General features: G+C 39.7%; 1 protein-coding gene and 1 pseudogene across 1 annotated transcript; both read left to right on the forward strand.

The window, feature by feature from the left end:
- Positions 1-19,729, forward strand: part of LOC139562857 (ribonuclease P protein subunit p29-like) — a 53,771-nt pseudogene extending 34,042 nt beyond the window's left edge.
- Positions 19,730-23,667: 3,938 nt separating this feature from the next.
- Positions 23,668-25,038, forward strand: plekhf1 (pleckstrin homology domain containing, family F (with FYVE domain) member 1). Its single transcript, XM_071382017.1, has 2 exons — positions 23,668-23,767; positions 23,891-25,038. The coding sequence occupies exon 2, from the start codon at positions 23,910-23,912 to the stop codon at positions 24,789-24,791; it is 882 nt and encodes a 293-aa protein (XP_071238118.1). The 5' UTR covers positions 23,668-23,767; positions 23,891-23,909; the 3' UTR covers positions 24,792-25,038.
- The last annotated feature ends 527 nt before the right edge of the window (positions 25,039-25,565 follow it).

Genomic DNA, 25,565 nt, shown 5'->3' on the forward strand with positions numbered 1-25,565 from the left:
GCCACAATGAAGCTTGGGAGGGGCTGAATGCAGGGAAAATGGTCACATGTAGCAGTACTGATAAGGGGAGGAACCGTTTAAGGCCCATATCACTCAGCTCCCTGCCTAGCAATAATGATGCAATGTTTAGCAATAAGGAGGAGACTCCACCCAAAGTGGTGTGTATACTACCACTGGTGAAACCATGTCTTTGTCTAATGCAGCTTTAATGACCCTCTGGGAAGAATAAACTTGGTTTAAGCTTTCATAGTGTCCGTTGAGTTTGAACTCAGTAGTATCTACCAGGAATAAGTCGCTCTGGATAAGAGCGTCTGCTAAATGACTTAAATGTAAATGTAATGAATAATGAATCATAACCAGTAGTATCTACCAGGAATAATGGTTCATAACTAGTAGTATCTACCAGGAATAATGGTTCATAACCAGTAGTATCTACCAGGAATAATGAATCATAACCAGTAGTATCTACCAGGAATAATGAATCATAACCAGTAGTATATACCAGGAATAATGAATCATAACCAGTAGTATCTACCAGGAATAATGAATCATAACCAGTAGTATCTACCAGGAATAATGAATCATAACCAGTAGTATCTACCAAGAATAATGGTTCATAACTAGTAGTATCTACCAGGAATAATGAAACATAACTAGTAGTATCTACCAGGAATAATGGTTCATAACTAGTAGTATCTACCAGGAATAATGAAACATAACTAGTAGTATCTACCAGGAATAATGAAACATAACCAGTAGTATCTACCAGGAATAATGGTTCATAACTAGTAGTATCTACCAGGAATAATGAACCATAACCGGTAGTATCTACCAGGAATAATGAATCATAACCAGTAGTATCTACCAGGAATAATGAAACATAACCAGTAGTATCTACCAAGAATAATGGTTCATAACTAGTAGTATCTACCAGGAATAATGAATCATAACCAGTAGTATCTACCAAGAATAATGGTTCATAACTAGTAGTATCTACCAGGAATAATGAAACATAACTAGTAGTATCTACCAGGAATAATGAAACATAACTAGTAGTATCTACCAGGAATAATGAAACATAACCAGTAGTATCTACCAGGAATAATGGTTCATAACTAGTAGTATCTACCAGGAATAATGAACCATAACCGGTAGTATCTACCAGGAATAATGAATCATAACCAGTAGTATCTACCAGGAATAATGGTTCATAACCAGTAGTATCTACCAAGAATAATGGTTCATAACTAGTAGTATCTACCAGGAATAATGAAACATAACTAGTAGTATCTACCAAGAATAATGGTTCATAACTAGTAGTATCTACCAGGAATAATGAAACATAACCAGTAGTATCTACCAGGAATAATGAAACATAACCAGTAGTATCTACCAGGAATAATGAACCATAACCAGTAGTATCTACCAGGAATAATGAAACATAACCAGTAGTATCTACCAGGAATAATGAATCATAACCAGTAGTATCTACCAGGAATAATGAACCATAACCAGTAGTATCTACCAGGAATAATGAAACATAACCAGTAGTATCTACCAGGAATAATGAATCGTAACCAGTAGTATCTACCAGGAATAATGGTTCATAACCAGTAGTATCTACCAGGAATAATGAAACATAACCAGTAGTATCTACCAGGAATAATGGTTCATAACCAGTAGTATCTACCAGGAATAATGAATCATAACCGTTAGTATCTACCAGGAATAATGAAACATACCCAGTAGTATCTACCAGGAATAATGAATCATAACCAGTAGTATCTACCAGGAATAATGAATCATAACCAGTAGTATCTACCAGGAATAATGGTTCATAACCAGTAGTATCTACCAGGAATAATGAATCATAACCAGTAGTATCTACCAGGAATAATGAAACATAACCAGTAGTATCTACCAGGAATAATGGTTCATAACTAGTAGTATCTACCAGGAATAATGAACCATAACCGGTAGTATCTACCAGGAATAATGAATCATAACCAGTAGTATCTACCAGGAATAATGAATCATAACCAGTAGTATCTACCAGGAATAATGAACCATAACCGGTAGTATCTACCAGGAATAATGAATCATAACCAGTAGTATCTACCAGGAATAATGAAACATAACCAGTAGTATCTACCAAGAATAATGGTTCATAACTAGTAGTATCTACCAGGAATAATGAATCATAACCAGTAGTATCTACCAAGAATAATGGTTCATAACTAGTAGTATCTACCAGGAATAATGAAACATAACTAGTAGTATCTACCAGCAATAATGAAACATAACCAGTAGTATCTACCAGGAATAATGGTTCATAACTAGTAGTATCTACCAGGAATAATGAACCATAACCGGTAGTATCTACCAGGAATAATGAATCATAACCAGTAGTATCTACCAGGAATAATGGTTCATAACCAGTAATATCTACCAAGAATAATGGTTCATAACTAGTAGTATCTACCAGGAATAATGAAACATAACTAGTAGTATCTACCAAGAATAATGGTTCATAACTAGTAGTATCTACCAGGAATAATGAAACATAACCAGTAGTATCTACCAGGAATAATGAAACATAACCAGTAGTATCTACCAGGAATAATGAACCATAACCAGTAGTATCTACCAGGAATAATGAAACATAACCAGTAGTATCTACCAGGAATAATGAATCATAACCAGTAGTATCTACCAGGAATAATGAACCATAACCAGTAGTATCTACCAGGAATAATGAAACATAACCAGTAGTATCTACCAGGAATAATGAATCGTAACCAGTAGTATCTACCAGGAATAATGGTTCATAACCAGTAGTATCTACCAGGAATAATGAAACATAACCAGTAGTATCTACCAGGAATAATGGTTCATAACCAGTAGTATCTACCAGGAATAATGAATCATAACCAGTAGTATCTACCAGGAATAATGAAACATACCCAGTAGTATCTACCAGGAATAATGAATCATAACTAGTAGTATCTACCAGGAATAATGAATCATAACCAGTAGTATCTACCAGGAATAATGGTTCATAACCAGTAGTATCTACCAGGAATAATGAATCATAACCAGTAGTATCTACCAGGAATATTGAAACATAACCAGTAGTATCTACCAGGAATAATGGTTCATAACTAGTAGTATCTACCAGGAATAATGAACCATAACCGGTAGTATCTACCAGGAATAATGAATCATAAACAGTATTATCTACCAGGAATAATGAATCATAACCAGTAGTATCTACCAGGAATAATGAACCATAACCGGTAGTATCTAGCAGGAATAATGAATCATAACCAGTAGTATCTACCAGGAATAATGAACCATAACCAGTAGTATCTACCAGGAATAATGGTTCATAACCAGTCGTAACTACCAGGAATAATGGTTCATAACCAGTAGTATCTACCAGGAATAATGAAACATAACCAGTAGTATCTACCAAGAATAATGGTTCATAACCAGTAGTATCTACCAGGAATAATGAAACATAACCAGTAGTATCTACCAAGAATAATGGTTCATAACCAGTAGTATCTACCAGGAATAATGAAACATAACCAGTAGTATCTACCAGGAATAATGGTTCATAACCAGTCGTATCTACCAGGAATAATGAACCATAACCAGTAGTATCTACCAGGAATAATGAACCATAACCAGTAGTATCTACCAGGAATAATGAAACATAACCAGTAGTATCTACCAGGAATAATGGTTCATAACCAGTAGTATCTACCAGGAATAATGAATCATAACCAGTAGTATCTACCAGGAATAATGAAACATAACCGGTAGTATCTACCAGGAATAATGAATCATAACCAGTAGTATCTACCAGGAATAATGAACCATAACCAGTAGTATCTACCAGGAATAATGGTTCATAACCAGTAGTATCTACCAGGAATAATGAATCATAACTAGTAGTATCTACCAGGAATAATGAAACATAACCAGTAGTATCTACCAGGAATAATGAAACATAACCAGTAGTATCTACCAAGAATAATGGTTCATAACCAGTAGTATCTACCAGGAATAATGAAACATAACCAGTAGTATCTACCAAGAATAATGGTTCATAACCAGTAGTATCTACCAGGAATAATGAAACATAACCAGTAGTATCTACCAGGAATAATGGTTCATAACCAGTCGTATCTACCAGGAATAATGAACCATAACCAGTAGTATCTACCAGGAATAATGAACCATAACCAGTAGTATCTACCAGGAATAAATAAACATAACCAGTAGTATCTACCAGGAATAATGGTTCATAACCAGTAGTATCTACCAGGAATAATGAATCATAACCAGTAGTATCTACCAGGAATAATGAAACATAACCGGTAGTATCTACCAGGAATAATGAATCATAACCAGTAGTATCTACCAGGAATAATGGTTCATAACCAGTCGTAACTACCAGGAATAATGGTTCATAACCAGTAGTATCTACCAGGAATAATGAAACATAACCAGTAGTATCTACCAAGAATAATGGTTCATAACCAGTAGTATCTACCAGGAATAATGAAACATAACCAGTAGTATCTACCAAGAATAATGGTTCATAACCAGTAGTATCTACCAGGAATAATGAAACATAACCAGTAGTATCTACCAGGAATAATGGTTCATAACCAGTCGTATCTACCAGGAATAATGAACCATAACCAGTAGTATCTACCAGGAATAATGAATCATAACCAGTAGTATCTACCAGGAATAATGAAACATAACCGGTAGTATCTACCAGGAATAATGAATCATAACCAGTAGTATCTACCAGGAATAATGAACCATAACCAGTAGTATCTACCAGGAATAATGGTTCATAACCAGTAGTATCTACCAGGAATAATGAATCATAACTAGTAGTATCTACCAGGAATAATGAAACATAACCAGTAGTATCTACCAGGAATAATGAAACATAACCAGTAGTATCTACCAAGAATAATGGTTCATAACCAGTAGTATCTACCAGGAATAATGAAACATAACCAGTAGTATCTACCAAGAATAATGGTTCATAACCAGTAGTATCTACCAGGAATAATGAAACATAACCAGTAGTATCTACCAGGAATAATGGTTCATAACCAGTCGTATCTACCAGGAATAATGAACCATAACCAGTAGTATCTACCAGGAATAATGAACCATAACCAGTAGTATCTACCAGGAATAAATAAACATAACCAGTAGTATCTACCAGGAATAATGGTTCATAACCAGTAGTATCTACCAGGAATAATGAATCATAACCAGTAGTATCTACCAGGAATAATGAAACATAACCGGTAGTATCTACCAGGAATAATGAATCATAACCAGTAGTATCTACCAGGAATAATGGTTCATAACCAGTCGTAACTACCAGGAATAATGGTTCATAACCAGTAGTATCTACCAGGAATAATGAAACATAACCAGTAGTATCTACCAAGAATAATGGTTCATAACCAGTAGTATCTACCAGGAATAATGAAACATAACCAGTAGTATCTACCAAGAATAATGGTTCATAACCAGTAGTATCTACCAGGAATAATGAAACATAACCAGTAGTATCTACCAGGAATAATGGTTCATAACCAGTCGTATCTACCAGGAATAATGAACCATAACCAGTAGTATCTACCAGGAATAATGAACCATAACCAGTAGTATCTACCAGGAATAAATAAACATAACCAGTAGTATCTACCAGGAATAATGGTTCATAACCAGTAGTATCTACCAGGAATAATGAATCATAACCAGTAGTATCTACCAGGAATAATGAAACATAACCGGTAGTATCTACCAGGAATAATGAATCATAACCAGTAGTATCTACCAGGAATAATGAACCATAACCAGTAGTATCTACCAGGAATAATGAAACATAACCAGTAGTATCTACCAGGAATAATGAACCATAACCAGTAGTATCTACCAGGAATAATGGTTCATAACCAGTAATATCTACCAGGAATAATGGTTCATAACCGGTAGTATCTACCAGGAATAATGAATCATAACCAGTAGTATCTACCAGGAATAATGAAACATAACCAGTAGTATCTACCAGGAATAATGGTTCATAACCGGTAGTATCTACCAGGAATAATGAATCATAACCAGTAGTATCTACCAGGAATAATGAAACATAACCAGTAGTATCTACCAAGAATAATGGTTCATAACTAGTAGTATCTACCAGGAATAATGAAACATAACCAGTAGTATCTACCAGGAATAATGGTTCATAACTAGTAGTATCTACCAGGAATAATGAAACATAACCAGTAGTATCTACCAGGAATAATGAATCATAACCAGTAGTATCTACCAGGAATAATGAACCATAACCAGTAGTATCTACCAGGAATAATTAAACATAACCAGTAGTATCTACCAGGAATAATGAATCATAACCAGTAGTATCTACCAGGAATAATGGTTCATAACCAGTAGTATCTACCAGGAATAATGAACCATAACCAGTAGTATCTACCAGGAATAATGAATCATAACTAGTAGTATCTACCAGGAATAATGAAACATAACCAGTAGTATCTACCAGGAATAATGAATCATAACCAGTAGTATCTACCAGGAATAATGAAACAGAAGAATAATAGATGTTTGGTGAATCTATGAATTAGTTATGACCACGAGTCTTTATACCTCCAAATCTATTTTTATAGAATATTTTGGAGATTTATTTCATCACTCAAAATCTTACCAAAGCATATTCTGTAGGAGGGGTTGATATGAATTAAAAATAATTTGACCTGATTTATATGAATCGGGTCATGAACATGTGGACTTTGAAAAGAACAAGGGAGAGGTTAAACAAAGGCTAAGTCTGGCATAAAATTATTCCCACACTTTACATTAACTCTGTTGCATTGGTTTTAGGTAGTCTCCGTATAGGCTATTCCCTCCATCGCAACACTGCCTGCACAGTTGAAGAGCTTGTGATCTTCATGCAGCACCACAGCACCATGTGCCTTCGGAAAAGCACCCCTCAGCCTCAGAAGATGGCCTTCCGGAGGCATGCAGTCATAAAGTCATTATACCCTAAAGTAGGCCTATTTGCCTATTAGCCAAATAAAGTGCAGGCAGTACTTGTGCAGGCAGTACTTGAACATTAAATGAATCCTTCATTCAGTTCAGTCAGTCAGCATGTCATCCATTCAGTCATTTGTCTGAGTTGCAATAGGAACTAAACGAATCTAAATTCTCCAAAGTTATTTAGCCAATCACTTTAAAAATTCAATGTTTAATTTAGGCTTATCCCAAATAGAAATCAGGCCTTCAACTTGTAGGCATTGCAATTTAGGCTATCATTTTTGGTACTGGTGTCTTGAGGAATAATTTTAGAACTCTATTTGTGTTTTATAAATGTGAATATTATAGGGCTCCTCCTTAAAAAGTGACCCTAGCTCACAGGCCTCTAAATACATTTTAAACAAAATAGTTGAAGAAGCACGTGCAATGGCTGATAGGGAAAACAGATCTGGCAATATTTAAAGTAATTTATTAGACGCCCTTAACCAGAGCGATTTACAGGGGCAATTGGGATTAAGTGCCTTGCTCAAAGGCACATAGGCAGATTTTTCACATTGGGGATTTGAACCAGCAAACTTTTGGACACTGGCCCAACGCTCTTAAACACTAGGCTACATGACACCCAATAGAAATTGACTATAGATAGTCTTGACCATTTGGGACCCCTTGGCTATTTCGCTCAGGACAGGTTATAGCCAAGACTTAATCAATATTTTGTTTTGTCTCATTTATTGATATGGATATAGCCTCTGTGTGATGGGGTTCTGCAATGCAAATGGATATAACAAGCCTACATACAGAGTGGAGTTCACTCTGGGCCAAAATGCCTAATATAAGGCCTAGAATCCGTGCTCCCAAATATTGTAAAAAGTGTGATTCATTAGGTTACATGATCACCACAATAGCCCCATGTGGCTGTAAAAATAAATTTAGCAATTCTATTGCCATTAAATAACAGACAACAGTATAGCATATTTGGATAGCGGAATAGGCCTAGCCTAAATCATATTTACTTTCTATTTTGCAGCTCACACAGTTATTCTTGACAAGGCTCTTCTGTGTCTTTATCATTCTCACACAGTCATTTGTCATTTGTCATCAGTCATTTGTTGAAGGTCCAAGCCTATACTACATCATCTACTGGTACAGTGGCGAGGTTGGGCAGAGCCCGACCCGTTTTGAGCCACACATTTTTAGCAAGAAGAAAATGTATATCACAAATCAATTTGCAAACAATGTAAAAATATATATATAATTGAGTTAGATAAGGACGCATACACACATGGTCTCTTTTTTGGTTTCTTGAGTAAGGCAGCGCCAAAATGCAGGTGTTTCAGCCTAGCTCAGTGCTTTCTATGGTGGTGGGGCAAGCCGGCAGAAAATACGGAGCGTTGTGCCGTGATTGGCTCAGTGTTCTGTCACTCATGGGGACACTACGTCACCGCCAAGTCTAAAGGTGGAGCTAGAAAATTCTAGCCCCTTGGGTGCTGCCATAGAGTTACATTAGAAGTGCCCATCTAAGAAGGCTCAAGATCATTGGCCACAGATAAAAGGACATCAAATCACGTACAGTAGCTTTGATTATACTGATCATGTCAACATCATACTTTCAAAATCTTAGCTAGCAGTCATCATCATGAATCAAGTCGACAATCTACTGGCAAATCCTTTTTAATCTTTGTCATATGAAGAGAAATAATGAAGAGAAATTATAGATAAAATGTATCGTGCTCATCGGCCACTGGACATAAAAATGACGCAACAAGATGGAAATCGCAAATTCGACAATGAGTGGTTTGGAAGGAATAAGTGCCAGTGGCTGACTGCAAGCATTGCAAAGCAATCACTAGCCTGCTATTCAGTGGAGTGGCTGTGTGGTCCAAAATCTGGGATTAAGGGGCTTTTTTCCAAGTTTAAAATTATAAACATTCAACATTGGCCATGCTGTCAATGAAGCATGATTTGTGCCGTGCTCAAAACTACTGTTAACTCGGAACTGATAAAACTTCAGTGAGTTCAAGACAAGTCGACTTTTCCCGACCGGGAAAATACATTTCGAACGGTCATCCAACTCAGAATGGTAAATCCGGCCTCTTTCTAGAGCTACAACCTGAAGATCAATGACGTCATCATGATTCAACCTTGTATTTTTCCCAAGTTTCCAGTTGTTTTGAAAGCACCATAAATCCAGAGAATGCCAGACTTTGATGACAAAATTTGCCCACGAATGACCGCCGCGCCATCTTCCTGTTCAAGTGAGCACAGCACAACAAGGTGAGTCCAAAAATGTCTTGTATGCTCAAATCAAATCCAATTTTATTAGTCACATGCGCCGAATACACAGTGAAATGCTTACTGATGAGCCCAACCAACAATGCAGTACACATAAGAATAAGAAATACAAGTAACAAGTAATTAAAGAGCAGCAGTAAAATAACAATAGCGAGACTATATACAGGGGGGTACCGGTACAGAGTCAATGTGCGGGGGCACCGGTTAGTCGAGGTAATTGAGGTAATATGTACATGTAGGTAGAGTTATTAAAGGGATTATGCATAGATGATAACAACAGAGTAGCATCAATGTAAAAGAGGGCCCCACTCTTTTACACCGATGGGGCAATGCAAATAGTCTGGGTAGCCATTTGATTAGATGTTGAGGAGTCTTATGGTTTGGGGGTAAAAGCTGTTTAGCAGCCTCTTGGACATAGACTTGGTGCTCCAGTACCGCTTGCCATGTGGTAGCAGAGAGAACATTCTATGACCTGGGTGACTGGAGTCTTTGACAATTTTTAGGGCCTTCATCTGACACCGCCTGGTTTAGAGGTCCTGGATGGCAGGAAGCTTGGCCCCAGTGATGTACTGGGCAGTACGCAATACCCTCTGTAGTGCCTTGCGGTCAGAGGCCGAGCAGTTGCCATACCAGGCAGTGATGCAACCAGTCAGGACGCTCTCGATGGTGCAGCTGTATAACCTTTTGAGGATCTGAGGACCCATGCCAAATCTTTTCAGTCTCCTGCGGGGGAATAGGTTTTGTCGTGCCCTCTTCATAACTATCTTGGTGCGCTTGACCCATGTTAGTTTGTTGGTGATGTGGACACCAAGAACTTGAAGCTCTCAACCTGTTCCACTACAGCCCCAGTCAATGAGAATGTGGGCGTGCTCGGTTCTCCTTCTCCTGTAGTCCACAATCATCTCCTTTGTCTTGATCGCGTTGAGAGAGAGGTTGTTGTCCTGGCACCACACAGCCAGGTCTCTGACCTCCTCCCTATAGGCTGTTTCGTTGTGATCAGGCCTACCACTAATGTGTCATCGGCAAACTTAATGATGGTGTTAGAGTCATGCCTGGGTGTGTAGTCATGAGTGAACGGTAGAAGGCCAGCATCCCGGAGTCGCCTCTTCACTGTTGACGTTGAGACTGGTGTTTTGCAGGTACTATTTAATGAAGCTGCCAGTTAAGTACTTGAGAGGCATCTGTTTCTCAAACTAGACTCTAGTGTACTTGTCCTCTTGCTCAATTGTGCACTGGGGCCTCCCACACCCCTTTCTATTCTGGTTAGAGACAGTTGTTGTTCTGTGAAGGGAGTAGTACACAGTGTTTTACGAGGTCTTCAGTTTCTTGCCAATTTCTCGCATGGAATAGCCTTCATTTCTCAGAACAAGAATACACTGACGAGTTTCAGAAGAAAGTTATTTGTTTCTAACCATTTTGAACCTGTAATCAAACCTACAAATGCTGATGCTCCAGATACTCAACTAGTCTAAAGAAGGCCAGTTGTATTCCTTCTTTAATCAGCACACCAGTTTTCAGCTGTGCCAACATAATTGCAAAGGGTTTTTAAAATGATCAACTTGGATTAGCTAACACAACGTGCCATCACAGGAGTGATGGTTGCTGATAATGGGCCTCTATACGCCTATGTAGATATTCAATAATAAATCCTCCGCTTCCAGCTACAATAGTCATTTACAACATTAACAATGTCTACACTGTATTTCTGATCAATTTGATGTTATTTTAATGGACAAACACTTTTCTTTTCTTTTTTTGTTCAAGGACATTTCTATGTGACCCCAAACCTTTGAACGGTAGTGTATATGTAATTGGTTCTGCACCGGTACCTTTCTGCGTTGTGTTCTGGTGAGGTGTAGGTGGAAAGGAAGGCTCTGGACAAAATTCTGCCGGTTGTCGCTCTTTTAATGATTGCATGGAATGGATACAAACGCAAGGCAAACTTTAATGCCGCCGTCTCGACTCTCATACACCAGTATATTTGCCTAATAAAAGACAAAAGGCAGTGCAGAATTCCAGTGAGAAAATCGTCAGAAAACTCACGCTGTCTGTACCTGAAAGAGACCCTCACCCTCACCCTCACCCTCACCCTAACCCTAACCCTAACCCTAACCCCAAAGGTAGCTGGGCTAGCCTTGCAAAGTTGCAATCAAAGTTACATTTGAAAATAATCCCCATTCACGCTAATCTATATTCCTACAAACAGCAGTGCAACAACACTAAATCAATGATGAAATAATTTTTGCTTGTCTTTTTTGTGCATTTGTGAACATCTGCATTCAAAAGACCGGAGCATACATAAACACATACCTCTCCTCATCACGCTTTGAGCACACTGAGGAGTAAAAGCATGGCTCCCGTTGATGACATCACAACATTGACACAATTTAGAAAATAAATACACTAAAATAGTGAACTCTTGAAAGTAGTGTAATACATCTTAAAATAATACATCAAAATAATCATGAGGGATTTTCGCTGAAATTCATAAAGTATATTTTACACCTGTTACACATATATTTTTTATATTCTGATTTTTCAGTCACCGATCTCGTAAAACGCCCCCATGCAGAAGATGCCTCCTCCAATGACTCTTATGTGTAATGTAATGGAACAAATAGTAATGATCAAGGACAAGGTTTAGGGTAGGGATGTCTCAAGGATCCCAGATAGCACGAACCATAGCCTCTCTCTGGGATACGTCAGTGTTGCAGCCCTTAGCCATGGTATACTGGCCATATACCACCACCCCCTTGGGCCTTATTGATTAAATATACAATGGGTGGGTCTAATCCTGAAAGCTGACTGGTTAAAACCACATTTCAGCCGGTGTCTATTCCACAAATTACCACCGGCTAAATCTATAACATTAAAATGCCTATTTACTCTGTTCCATCTGATTGCGCAATCCACTGTCTTATCAGCCCAGCCAGGCAATTTATAAACTTGATCTCCACAATCAAAAAAACATCTAGACATTATCTCACATTTCTTTTAAACTAACATTTAGTTTTCAACAGCGGGATTTGTATAAACCTTGCTGTCTATCTCTTCGACATTTGCAACATTGTTTCAATATTCAAATTCGATCTCCAGCATAGTAATGAACATGTCATGAGTAGGGACGAGACAGACAGGCAGGCAGTGTTTCTCAGTCAGTCGAAATCATGAATCAGCTGGCATCATTATTATGGATATAAACAAAGAAATATCAATTGAAAAAAGGTTTTTAAAAAGAAAGTGCAGCTAGTTTACAGGTTTTCCACTTTCAGTTTGAAGTGATTGTGTTAGCTGTGTTGTTGGCAAGCTCCTCTGAACAACAGGGTCCTGACTAGTGAGCACATTTTCTATGCCAGATGAAATTGAGCCTCATTAGCTCATTTTTATGGATGTATCCAAATAAATGTCACTGGAAAACAGCTTAAACAAATGCAAATGTAGCTACTTTGCTGTTATTCTGGCTGCAATTTTTGACGTGACCGTGAGTTAGCCATAGTTGGCTAGCTAGCAAGCAAGGGATAAAAACGTTGCCAACCAGTATGGCAACGGAACATTTAGAATGAACGACTGGGTCGCGTCCATAGCTACAGAACAAAAAGACTGAACGACTGGCACGCTTTCTTTGGCAACCGAACCGACCGAACGAAATACCAGCCGGCTTGGGTAGCAACCCTAGATTTGTGTTGGGACTATATCTTGTGGAAGGATGTAATAGTATTATTAAATTCATAAAAATAAAGTTTTTAATGAAAATATGTCAGTCATTATTTGAATATGTTGGTAACCCGTTGTATAAAAGTGATAATGCCCTCAATGCGGGTGTTTGACGAATATATCCTCTAAACACCGGCTTCGAAGGCATTATCACTTAAATATGCCGCCACATTGCCTAACTGTTTTCAGTTGTGCAGACAAGCTAGCGGCATAGCCTAACTAGCCTGTTAGTTATAGTTGTCTCATGATGGGATATGTCTGTTCAGGTGCACATACAGCCTCAGAGTGATAAGCAGGCGGAGACGTTCACAAATGGCTTTCTGAAGAACAGTTTACCGGGTATGAGCGAGAAGGAAATAGGCGACTTCATGCATCGCGAGGCTGTGGTTCTAAAGTATGCTAAAAAGGAGAAGACAAAGAGAGCCAAGGGTCTCAATGCAAAACAGGTCTTTCAGCTGAAACCAGAGCATCAAAAGTTGTTCATACTTTGTCCTTGTAGTAGGACTAAATATCTTGTTTAACATCTACTGCTCTGTCATGTAAGAGGTTTACATAAGGCCTTTTTTTTTTTTTTACACGGTTATTATATTTTATCCCTGTAGATATGAGCTTTTCTTGCCATTGCATGAGCTATGGAGACAGTATGTCAGAGATCTGTGTCACGGATTGAAACCAGAGGTAAGAAATGCATTGTATTTGGCTCATGTAAGACAAAGCTTTTTGTATGTTCTGCCTTTTGTTTGGCTAGAATGTTAGATCCAAATTAAATGATATCTATGTTGAAGCAACCCACAGACAATTCAGCAGAGGCTTTTGAAGGCTGATTTACATGGTGCCATTCTTAAATAAATAGAATAAAAGTATTTCACCTTTATTTAACCAGGTAAGCTAGTTGAGAACAAGTTCTCATTTACAACTGCAATCTGGCAAAGATAAAGCAAAGCAGTGCGACACAAACAACAACACAGAGTTACACATGAAATAAACAAGCGTACAGTCAATAACACAATAGAAAAAAGAACGTCTATATACAGTGTGTGAAAATGGCGTAAGGAGGTAAGGCAATAAATAGGCCATAGTAGCGAAGTAATTACAAGTGATAGATGTGCAGATGATGATGTGCAAGTAGACATACTGGTGTGCAAAAGAGCAGAAAAGTAAATAAAACAATATGGGATGAGGTAGGTAGATTGGATGGGCAATTTACAGATGGGCTATGTACAGCTGCAGCGATCGGTTAGCTGCTCAGATAGCTGATGTTTAAAGTTAGTGACGGAAATATAAGTCTCCAGCTTCAGTGATTTTTGCAATTCGTTCCAGTCATTGGCAAGGAGGAGGTGTTGGCTTTGGGGATGACAAGTGAGATATACCTGCTGGAACGCGTGCTACGGGTGGGTGTTGTTATCGTGACCAGTGAGCTGAGATAAGGTGGGACTTTACCTAGCAAAGACTTATAGATGACCTGGAGCCAGTGGGTCTGGCGACGAATATGTGTGAGGGCCAGCCGACGAAAGCATACAGGTCGCAGTGGTGGGTGGTGTATGGGGCTTTGGTGACAAAACGGATGGCACAGTGATAGACTGCAGAGTAGAGTGTTCGCCGAAGTCGAGGATCGGTAGGATAATCAGTTTTACGAGGGTATGTTTGGCGGTGTGAGTGAAGGAGGCTTTGTTGCGAAATAGGAAGCCAATTCTAGATTTAATTTTGGATTGGAGATGTTTAATATGAGTCTGGAAGGAGAGTTTACAGTCTAGCCAGACACCTAGGTATTTGTAGTTGTCCACATATTCTAAGTCGGAACCGTCCAGAGTAGTGATGCTAGTCGGGCGGATGGGTGTGGGTAGAGAACGGTTGAAAAGCATGCATTTAGTTTTACTAGCGTTTAAGAGCAGTTGGAGGCCACGGAAGGAGTGTTGTATGGCATTGAAGCTCGTTTGGAGGTTGGTTAACACAGTGTCCAAAGAAGGGCCAGATGTATACAGAATGGTGTCGTCTGTGTAGAGGTAGATCAGGGAATCACCCGCAGCAAGAGCGACATCGTTGATATAGAGACAGAAAAGAGTCGGCCCGAGAATTGAACACTGTGGTACCCCCATAGAGAATGCCAGAGGTCCGGACAACAGGCCCTCCGATTTGACACACTGAACTCTATCTGATAAGTAGTTGGTGAACCAGGCAAGGCAGTCATTTGAGAAACCAATGCTGTTGAGTCTGCCGATGAGAATGTGGTGATTGACAGAGTCGAAAGCCTTGGCCAGGTCGATGAAGACGGCTGCACAGTACTGTCTTTTATCGATGGCGGTTATGATATCGTTTAGTACCTTGAGCGTGGCTGAGGTGCACCCGTGACCAGCTCAGAAACCGGATTGCACAGCGGAGAAGGTACGGTGGGATTCGAAATGGTCAGTGATCTGTTTATTGACTTGGCTTTCGAAGACTTTAGAAAGGCAGGGCAGGATGGATATAGTTCTGTAACAGTTTGGGTCTAGAGGATCACCCTCTTTGAAGAGGGGGATGACCGCGGCAGCTTTCCAATCTTTAGGGATCTCGGACGATACGAAAGAGAGGTTGAATAGACTGGTAATAGAGGTTGCAACAACGCCGGTGGATAATTTTAGAAAGAGAGGGTCCAGGTTGTCTAGCCCAGCTGATTTGTACGGGTCCAGGTTGTGCAGCTCTTTCAGAACATCTGCATCTGGATTTGGGTGAAGGAGAAGCTGGGGAGGCTTGGGTACGTTGCTGCAGGGGGTGCGTAGCCAGGAGGAAAGCATGGCCAGCCGTAGAGAAATGCTTATTGAAATTCTCGATTATCGGTGGTGACAGTGTTACCTAGCCTCAATGCAGTTGGCAGCTGGGAGGAGGTGCTCTTATTCTCCATGGACTTTACAGTGTTCTGAAACATTTTGGAGTTAGAGCTACAGGACGCAAATTTCTGTTTGAAACAGCTAGCCTTTGCTTTCCTGACTGACTGCGTGTATTGGTTCCTGACTTCCCTGAAAAGTTGCATATCGTGGGGACTATTCGATGCTAGTGCAGTCCGCCACGGGATGTTTTTGTGCTGGTCGAGGGCAGTCAGGTCTGGAGTGAACCAAGGGCTATATCTGTTCTTAGTTCTACATTTTTTAAAAGGGGCGTGCTTATTTAAGATGGTGAGGAAATTACTTTTAAAGAATGACCAGGCATCCTCGACTGATGGGAATAGGTCAATATCCTTCCAGGATACCCGGGCCAGGTCGATTAGAAAGGCCTGCTCGCAGAAGTGTTTTAGGGAGCGTTTGACAGTGATGAGGGGTGGTCGTTTGACCGCGGACCCATAGCGGATGCAGGCAATGAGGCAGTGATCGCTGAGATCCTGATTGAAAACAGCAGAGGTGTATTTGGATGGCAAGTTGGTCAGGATAACATCTATGAGGGTGCCCATGTTCACGGATTTATACCTCACGGGTTGTACCTGGTGGGTGAGAGCTTGTTTATTTGGTCAAAACACTTTTGCTGTTACTGTCACTAATCGATGCCAATCTTCAGGACCTTAATTAGCACTTCTATGGCACAATATACAGTGGGGAGAACAAGTATTTGATACACTGCCGATTTTGCAGGTTGTCCTACTTACAAAGCATGTAGAGGTCTGTAATTTTTATCATAGGTACACTTCAACTGTGAGAGACGGAATCTAAAACAAAAATCCAGAAAATCACATTGTATGATTTTTAAGTAATTCATTTGCATTTTATTGCATGACATAAGTATTTGATCACCTACCAACCAGTAAGAATTCCGGCTCTCACAGACCTGTTAGTTTTTCTTTAAGAAGCCCTCCTGTTCTCCACTCATTACCTGTATTAACTGCACCTGTTTGAACTCGTTACCTGTATAAAAGACACCTGTCCACACACTCAATCAAACAGACTCCAACCTCTCCACAATGGCCAAGACCAGAGAGCTGTGTAAGGACATCAGGGATAAAATTGTAGACCTGCACAAGGCTGGGATGGGCTACAGGACAATAGGCAAGCAGCTTGGTGAGAAGGCAACAACTGTTGGCGCAATTATTAGAAAATAGAAGAAAATAGAAGAAGTTCAAGATGATGGTCAATCACCCTCGGTCTGGGGCTCCATGCAAGATCTCACCTCGTGGGGCATCAATGATCATGAGGAAGGTGAGGGATCAGCCCAGAACTACACGGCAGGACCTGGTCAATGACCTGAAGAGAGCTGGGACCACAGTCTCAAAGAAAACCATTAGTAACACACTACGCCGTCATGGATTAAAATCCTGCAGCGCACACAAGGTCCCCCTGCTCAAGCAGGCGCATGTCCAGGCCCGTCTGAAGTTTGCCAATGACCATCTGGATGATCCAGAGGAGGAATGGGAGAAGGTCATGTGGTCTGATGATTCAAAAATAGAGCTTTTTGGTCTAAACTCCACTCGCCGTGTTTGGAGGAAGAAGAAGGATGAGTACAACCCCAAGAACACCATCCCAACCGTGAAGCATGGAGGTGGAAACATCATTCTTTGGGGATGCTTTTCTGCAAAGGGGACAGGACGACTGCACCGTATTGAGGGGAGGATGGATGGGGCCATGTATTGCGAGATCTTAGCCAACAACCTCCTTCCCTCAGTAAGAGCATTGATGATGGGTCGTGGCTGGGTCTTCCAGCATGACAACGACCCGAAACACACAGCCAGGGCAACTAAGGAGTGGCTCCGTAAGAAGTATCTCAAGGTCCTGGAGTGGCCTAGCCAGTCTCCAGACCTGAACCCAATAGAAAATCTTTGGAGGGAGCTGAAAGTCCGTATTGCCCAGCGACAGCCCCGAAACCTGAAGGATCTGGAGAAGGTCTGTATGGAGGAGTGGGCCAAAATCCCTGCTGCAGTGTGTGCAAACCTGGTCAAGAACTACAGGAAACGTATGATCTCTGTAATTGCAAACAAAGGATTCTGTACCAAATATTAAGTTCTGCTTTTCTGATGTATCAAATACTTATGTCATGCAATAAAATGCGAATTAATTACTTAAAAATCATACAATGTGATTTTCGGGATTTTTGTTTTAGATTCCGTCTCTCACAGTTGAAGTGTACCTATGATAAAAATTACAGACCTCTACATGCTTTGTAAGTAGGAAAATCGGCAAAATCGGCAGTGTATCAAATACTTGTTCTCCCCACTGTACATAATCCTGTTGATGTAATCATCACCAATGTTTTTGCGTGTGTGAAACAGTGGCCAGGTCCAAATGCCCCTTGTATGTAGGCACCACAGGAATCCTAGTGCAGGAGATAAAACGTCTTCAAAATCATCACAAAGGAGGACAAACTGAAATGTTTGTACGCCACATTTCAGTAACTTTGTTTTGGTACCCGTTCAGTCTGCTGTTATTGAACTGTTTTTCAACTGCCAAACTGACATTCAATTTACTGTCTTATCTCTCCTTTTTCTGCAGTCATACCAAGCGAAACAGCGTGTTTTCCGTGAAGATTGATGGCTTTGTCTCCCATATCTACGGCAGCAAGTTTAAACTCCGCTCAAGCGAACAATCAGCAAAGGAATTTAAAGTTAAAGGAATCATAGACCTATGATGGTGTTGATGGAGTACAGTACCGCCTGTGCAAATGACAATGATGAGTGACGACCTGACCTGCAGGTGGAGAAATTAGACTGAACTCAGAGACTCAATGTACAGAGAAGTAAACAGCTCCTGTCAGGATCTATAATAAGGACTCTCACCATCTTCAATTCTTATTTTCAAGTCATACGGGAACCTCAGCATCTGTTTTGGATGCAAGCCCTGTTCTATAGTATTTCGTACTGTGGCAAAGACAGGAGACCTGACAGACTCAAAGCAATCAAAAAAGAGTTGTGATTAGAGAGCATTTGTGTTGGTATTTTCCTTTTTTGTAAACGTATCCATTGATGGGTCAATGATTTTACATAATTGTAAATACATTATGATCTGTCTTCAGTTTTGAGCAACACTGCCTATGTCCACAAGGTGGCACTAAATCAATCTGCTTCCTTAATGTATGTACAAAAAACGTATCTATCTCCTTGCATTTTTGTCAAATTACAGGTTACATTTTCTTGATTACATAGTTTGAAGTAACACAATGAGTTACAATATAATGATACTGCTATGTGGAATCTGAAAATGTGCCTGTCTTTGGTATAAAAGATGCTTAATTTCTCAGTCATTTGGGAATTTCCTAGTTGGCCAACATTTTCTGAGGTAGCTGTTGTATATTGTTGGTTTGTCAATTGAAGTGACATAGGTACTGGTAACATTGCTGACCTGAATTTTTCAATTGGTAGTTGAGTTGCATTGACAAGTAGGTCTCTTTTATTGTTGGCTTTTGGATAGCTCATATTAATTTTTTTTATTAACCATGAGTGATTTTGTGAATAAGAACTTTTTATGTTTTAAAAATAATGAAAATAGAGTGATTTTTTTATATTTTTTTTATCAATTTAAAAGACAGCATTTGCTGTCTGTTTTGTAAAATATTTTCACATTTTATTTCCCTATACATTTTCCCAGTAAAAAACCTATCACTGTTCTAAGTAGTGTGCTGATGCATGAGATATTTCATTGATTGGGCAGGGGGGGGGTATGAGACCCCCCCCCCCCCCCCCTGCTAAACGTCATCACTTCTTCACTGGGACTTCAAATATGCTTTCTGTTCTTTCTTTTCACAAGGTGTAAGGTCTTGGTCAAAGGGGCTGGTGTATCAGTCCATACAATGCAACATGTACGTCTATGACCATGTTTGATGCTGCAAAAAGCATACATATAATTAAACCCCCGTATGTTTAATATTCAAGTCCAATGTTTCTTGCATGCACGTGCTATGTCGATTTGTACAGCCCTGGTGACTTGGCATTCTACGCTAAAGAATACCCATACTGCGACATATTCTTTTCCCTCATAAAAACCACAGGATGCACAGTAACCAGATTTCACAATAAAAAAAATTCTACATCTGTATTCTTGTAAAGGGCAATGCTTGTTGGAAAGCTGTCGTCTTTGTCATGGTATAATGGTCAGTAATAGTATTCCTTGAAACAAACTGTACATTCATGTCGTGTTTTTTTCTACTGAAAAAAATACAACCTTATTAGCTGTAATAACTCTTAGCACCTAGTTCAATGATACACATCACAATTACATTGTTCATTATTTTGGTGAGATGGAGATGGTTGTGTTTAAATGGCAAGTTTGTGCGTTGGCTTTTTTAATCTGCTTGTTCCATCATAACGTGGCCTGAGAAGACACCCCTACTGAAGGAAATCCCTTATGATTGTTTAAATTGTGATGACATTACATTTTTCAGGCATTATTGCTTCCGCATCAGAAGTTGGTCTTCGTGTAGGCCAATATTTAAGTGTAATGCCCGAGAAGCGGTGTTAATATATTGGCACGTGCTGTTAGGCCTGAGACAAAGTCGAGGCAAGCCGTGCCAATATTTCCTACAAAGACACCGGCTTCGACGGCTTTATTACCTTCATACAACAGGTTACCAACATATTAAAATAATGATTTACATATTTTCATTAAAAACATTATTTTGATTAATTTATTCATTGTATTTATTTCTTCCACAATAAATAGTCCCAACACAAATCTAGGGTGGCTACCCACGCTGGCTGGTCAATTGTTCTATCGGTTCGGGTGCCAGAGAAGCGACCCAGTCGTTCAGTCTTTTTGTTCTGTATCTATGGACGCGACCCAGTCCTTCGTTATAAATGTTCGATTGCCATACTGGCTGGCAATGTTCTTATCCCTTGCTTGCTAGCTAGCCAACTACGGCTAACTTACAGTCACATCACACATTGCAACAGAATAACAGCAAAGTAGCTGCATTTGCATTTGTTAAAGCTGTTTTCTAGTGACATTTATTTGGATACATCCATAACAATGAGCTACAGAGGCGCAATTTCACCTCATAGAAAATGTACTCACTGGTCAGGATACTGTTGTTCAGAGGAGCTAGCCAACAACACAGCTACAGTAACACAATCACTTCAAACGGAAGCTGGAAAGACTGCAAACTAGCTGCATTTTGTTCAGTTTGACCTTTTTTCAATTGACATTGTTTTGTATATATCCATAAAAATGATGCCAGCTGATTCATGATTTCGACTGGCTGAGAAACACTGCCTGCCTGTCTGTCTCGTCCAGACATGTTCCTTACTATGGGACAGCAGGAGATCGAATTTGAATATTGAAACAATGTTGCGAATGTCGGAGAGACAGACAGCAAGGTTTATATAAATCTCTGCTGCTGAAAACTAAATGTTAGTCTAAAAGAAATGTGAGATAATGTCTAGATGCTTTTTAGAGTGGAGATCAAGTTTATAAATTGACTGGCTGGGCGGATGAGACAGTGGATTGTGCGGTCAGATGGAACAGAGTAAACAGGCATAGATTTAGCGGTGGTAACTTGTGAAAAAAGGCACCGGCTGGAATGTGGTTTTAACCAATCAGCATTCAGGATTAGACCCACCCATTGTATAACCTAGTTTAAACAACATTCCATAAGAGTGATCAATCAAGAGAATACTTTCTCATACTACCTGAAACCTGATACTCTGTTTAAGAATATTTGTGGTTTTCCCTGGAGCGAAAATCTGATCAACATACAGCAACTATCATTTGTATTTTTCCATTCAATGCTTCTTGTCAATTATAGCAAGTACATTTTTTTGTTTTTCAGTTGCAACCATTATCTAGTATCACGAACCATCATAATTATACTCCTCTAATTTATAGCCATGTGGTTTATTTCCTATCGTTACATTGTTATTAATATTTCTGTCTAAAGCTGGAATCCTAAACTGCTACATAAATGTTTGAACCTATAAATTAATTATATACTTTGAACGGGGTATGGTAGTAGGCAGTGGTGTAAAGTATTTAAGTAAAACTAATTTAAAGTACTATTTAAATATTTTGGGGGGGTATCTGTACTGCACTATTTATATTTTTGCCAACTTTTACTCTTACTTACTACATTCCTAAAGAAAATAATATACTTTTACTCCATACATTTTCCCTGACACCCAAAAATGCTCGTTACATTTTGACAGGAAAATGGTCCAATTCACACTTATCTAGAAAACATCACTGGTCATCCCTACTGCTTCTGATCAGTTAGACTCATTATACACAAATGCTTGTTTGTAAATTATGTCTGAGTGTTAGAGTGTGCTCCCGGCTATCCATCAATAAAAAATGTAATTCAATTTTGCCATCTGGTTTGTTTAATATAAGGAATGATTTATACTTTATATACTTAAGTACATTTTAGCAATTCCATTTACTTTTGATACATAAGTATATTTAAAAACAAATACTTTGACTTTTACTCAAGTAGGATTTTACTGGGTGACTTTCACTTTTACTTGAGTCATTTTCTATTAAGTTATCTTTACTTTAACTCAAGTATGACAATTGAGTACTTTTTACACCACTGGTAGTAGGTGCCAGGTACACCGGTTTAAGTGTGTCAAGAACTGCAATGCTGCTGGGTTTTTCACTCTCAACAGTTTCCCATCTATATAAAGAATGGTCCATTAAAAGGGGGTGCAACTCAATATAGGGAGGTGTTCTTAATGTTTTGTACACTCAGCCTCAATTCGTCAGGGCATGGACTCTACAAGGTGTCAAGCGTTCCATAAGGTGCTGGCCCATGTTGACTCCAATACTTCCCACAGTTGTGTAACATTGGCTGGATGTTCTTTGGGTGGTGGACCATTCTTGATACACACGGAAAACTGTTGAGTCTGAAAAACCCAGCAGCGTTCAAAGGCACTTAAATCTTGTCTTTCCCATTCACCCTCTGAATGGCACACATACACACTCCATGTCTCAAGGCTTAAAACCCCTTCTTTAATCTGTCTCCTCCCCTTCATCTACACTGATTGAAGTGGATTTAACAAGTGAGATCAATAAAGGATCATAGCTTTCACCTGGATTTACCTGGTCAGTCTATGTCATGGAAAGAACAGGTGTTAATGTTTTGTACACTTATACCCATTGATTATTGAAGAATATAACTTAGAAATTCCACATGAGCTTAGTTCAACTGTTGTTTTGTATTCCAACGTTTGTAAACAACGTAAATGTAAACAAACGCTGTGTAGCCTCAAAACATGGTTAAAACTATAATTTTGATAGCATGGATGGTCAGTCCTTGCATCCATAACTCTGTCTATGAATTTGAGAGTGTTTACATTTCTCCAAGGCCCGTCCCTCAGCTTTTTACCAAAACTGTCCAACAGTTTTTTTCTGTGATGTATTAATAGTCCTAGAATTAGCAATAGTTTTGTTTACAGTAATTTAATAGGATCTCTACGCTCTGAGTCACATCCCATCATGTTTGGCAAACTGGTATTGCCCGTTTTCCCTCTTTCTATTTGCTCTCTCTCTCTCTCTCTTTCCCCATCAAGTTGTTTTGGAACTCCCCATGCAATGCGGCTCAACAGGAAATGTGATTTGCACATCTAAAGGACCTCTCGTGGCAACTCACTCTTCAATACAGAAACTACTATTTGACACTGACAAAACATATGGTGGTCAGACGGGAACTAAGCGACTTACTACCAAGACACAGACTGTTGCAGCGTAAACAAGATAGAAATCACAAAACAGAGTAAAAGGTCAAATTAACTATTTTTCACTAGCCATTTATTTGATCATTAGTGACATAGGCCTACCGTTTCGTCTCAATGTAAATAGAAATATATATTTTTTGTTATTTCAATTTTGTTAATTTCCTGTAGTGTTGTAATCTAGCTCATCATGGTGGACCAGCTGGCTTTCACGCAAGAGAACAGAGAGCGGATCCGGGCAGTGGAGAACTCCTTTGGTCCCTCTGGGAAGTCCCTGTACAGACCTGACCGGGTCTTGATAGGCGAGGGGCGGCTGATGAAGCTGTGTCGACGCCACCCCCAGCCTAAAGTATTTTTCTTGTTTAATGACATTTTGGTGTACGGTAGCATCATCCTTCATGGACGCTGGCACAAGAATCAGCATGTAATCTCCCTGGAGGATATCCAGCTAGAGGACCTGGAGGACGGGGTCATCATGGAGAACCAGTGGCTGATCCGCACACCACAGAAGTCCTTCTATGTGGCAGCTGCCTCCGCTGAGGAGAAGCGTGCCTGGATGAAGCACATTGAGGACTGCAGGTCCAAGCAGCTGCAGCATGCCGGCTGCCAGCCCGGGTGCACCTTCGCCACCACCTGGATCCCTGACCGGGTGTCCGCCATCTGCATGCGCTGCTCTAAAATATTTCGGGTCAACAAACGTCGCCACCACTGTCGTCGCTGCGGCTTTGTCGTCTGCAACGCCTGCTCCAAGAACCGGGCCGTGATCTGCCACATCTCTACTAAGCCTGTGAGGGTGTGTCGACTGTGTCACCTCAGTCTCCAGGACCATGGGGAGCTGACTCAGGATGAGGTGCATCTACGGGGGGACAGTGATGGGAGGAACTGCTCTGATGAATCTGACCTGGTCATGCCCGAGTACGAGGCGACTAGCGACGATGAGGCGGATGAGCGGGTACAACACCACGCATCAAGCAACTGGGTTGAGTGTCACAACTCTTGGTCCCCATATAACTATTTAAAGCCGGACCATCAAAGTCTCAATCTCACTGGATTGTCAAGTCACTTGACTTGACTTGGTTGACAATTGGACAATGTGAGAGGATCCTGAAAAGTATTTACTGAATGAGTATGTGGTGAAGAGTGCCAAATCAAGACGATACATGATCACATGTAATCATAAATGTTGCACAAATATGAACACTAATCCTATTCATATAATGTATGCATTGGATCAATATATTCCTGTTAATAATATATACCTTTGAGTGTTTTGGGGGGCTTATTTTTGTTATCCTTCTGATAAAGGTTAACCTGTAGTATTCATTGTTGACTGGCCATTATGCACACACGGAGCATCTTATTTTACATGAAACACATTTCGCACTGAATACTTTTATATTCGTCCTGTACTTATCTTGTTTAAAAAAAGGCATGTTGACTACGATAATGTGCCTATATTAAGTGTACCTGTAATTATAACTCTAATATGGCAGCAATAACTATACCTCTTTATTTATCACATTCACATCAACCATTTATCTTGAAATGAAATATTTTGATAGCAACCTTTTGTCAACCTTGTCCTGAACACCTGGTAAGACTGCTTATTGACCCCCAAAACAGCTGTAATCAAACTATTCAGTGCTTAGGTGTTACAAAGTCCGGCAGACACATGAACCAGTCCTGAGGCAACAGGTGCAGTAAATAAGCCTTTAGAGAAAGTTCTTGCGTCACTTGATTTTCCTAACTCTAGTGTTGTCAATGGCAACACTCAGGCCAACTGCCAATGGCATTTTTAAAAAGAACATAGTCAAATGCAACATGTCAATCATTAACATTTTATAGG

The sequence above is a fragment of the Salvelinus alpinus genome, chromosome 33, assembly GCF_045679555.1.
Source record: "Salvelinus alpinus chromosome 33, SLU_Salpinus.1, whole genome shotgun sequence".
NCBI lineage: Eukaryota > Metazoa > Chordata > Actinopteri > Salmoniformes > Salmonidae > Salvelinus > Salvelinus alpinus.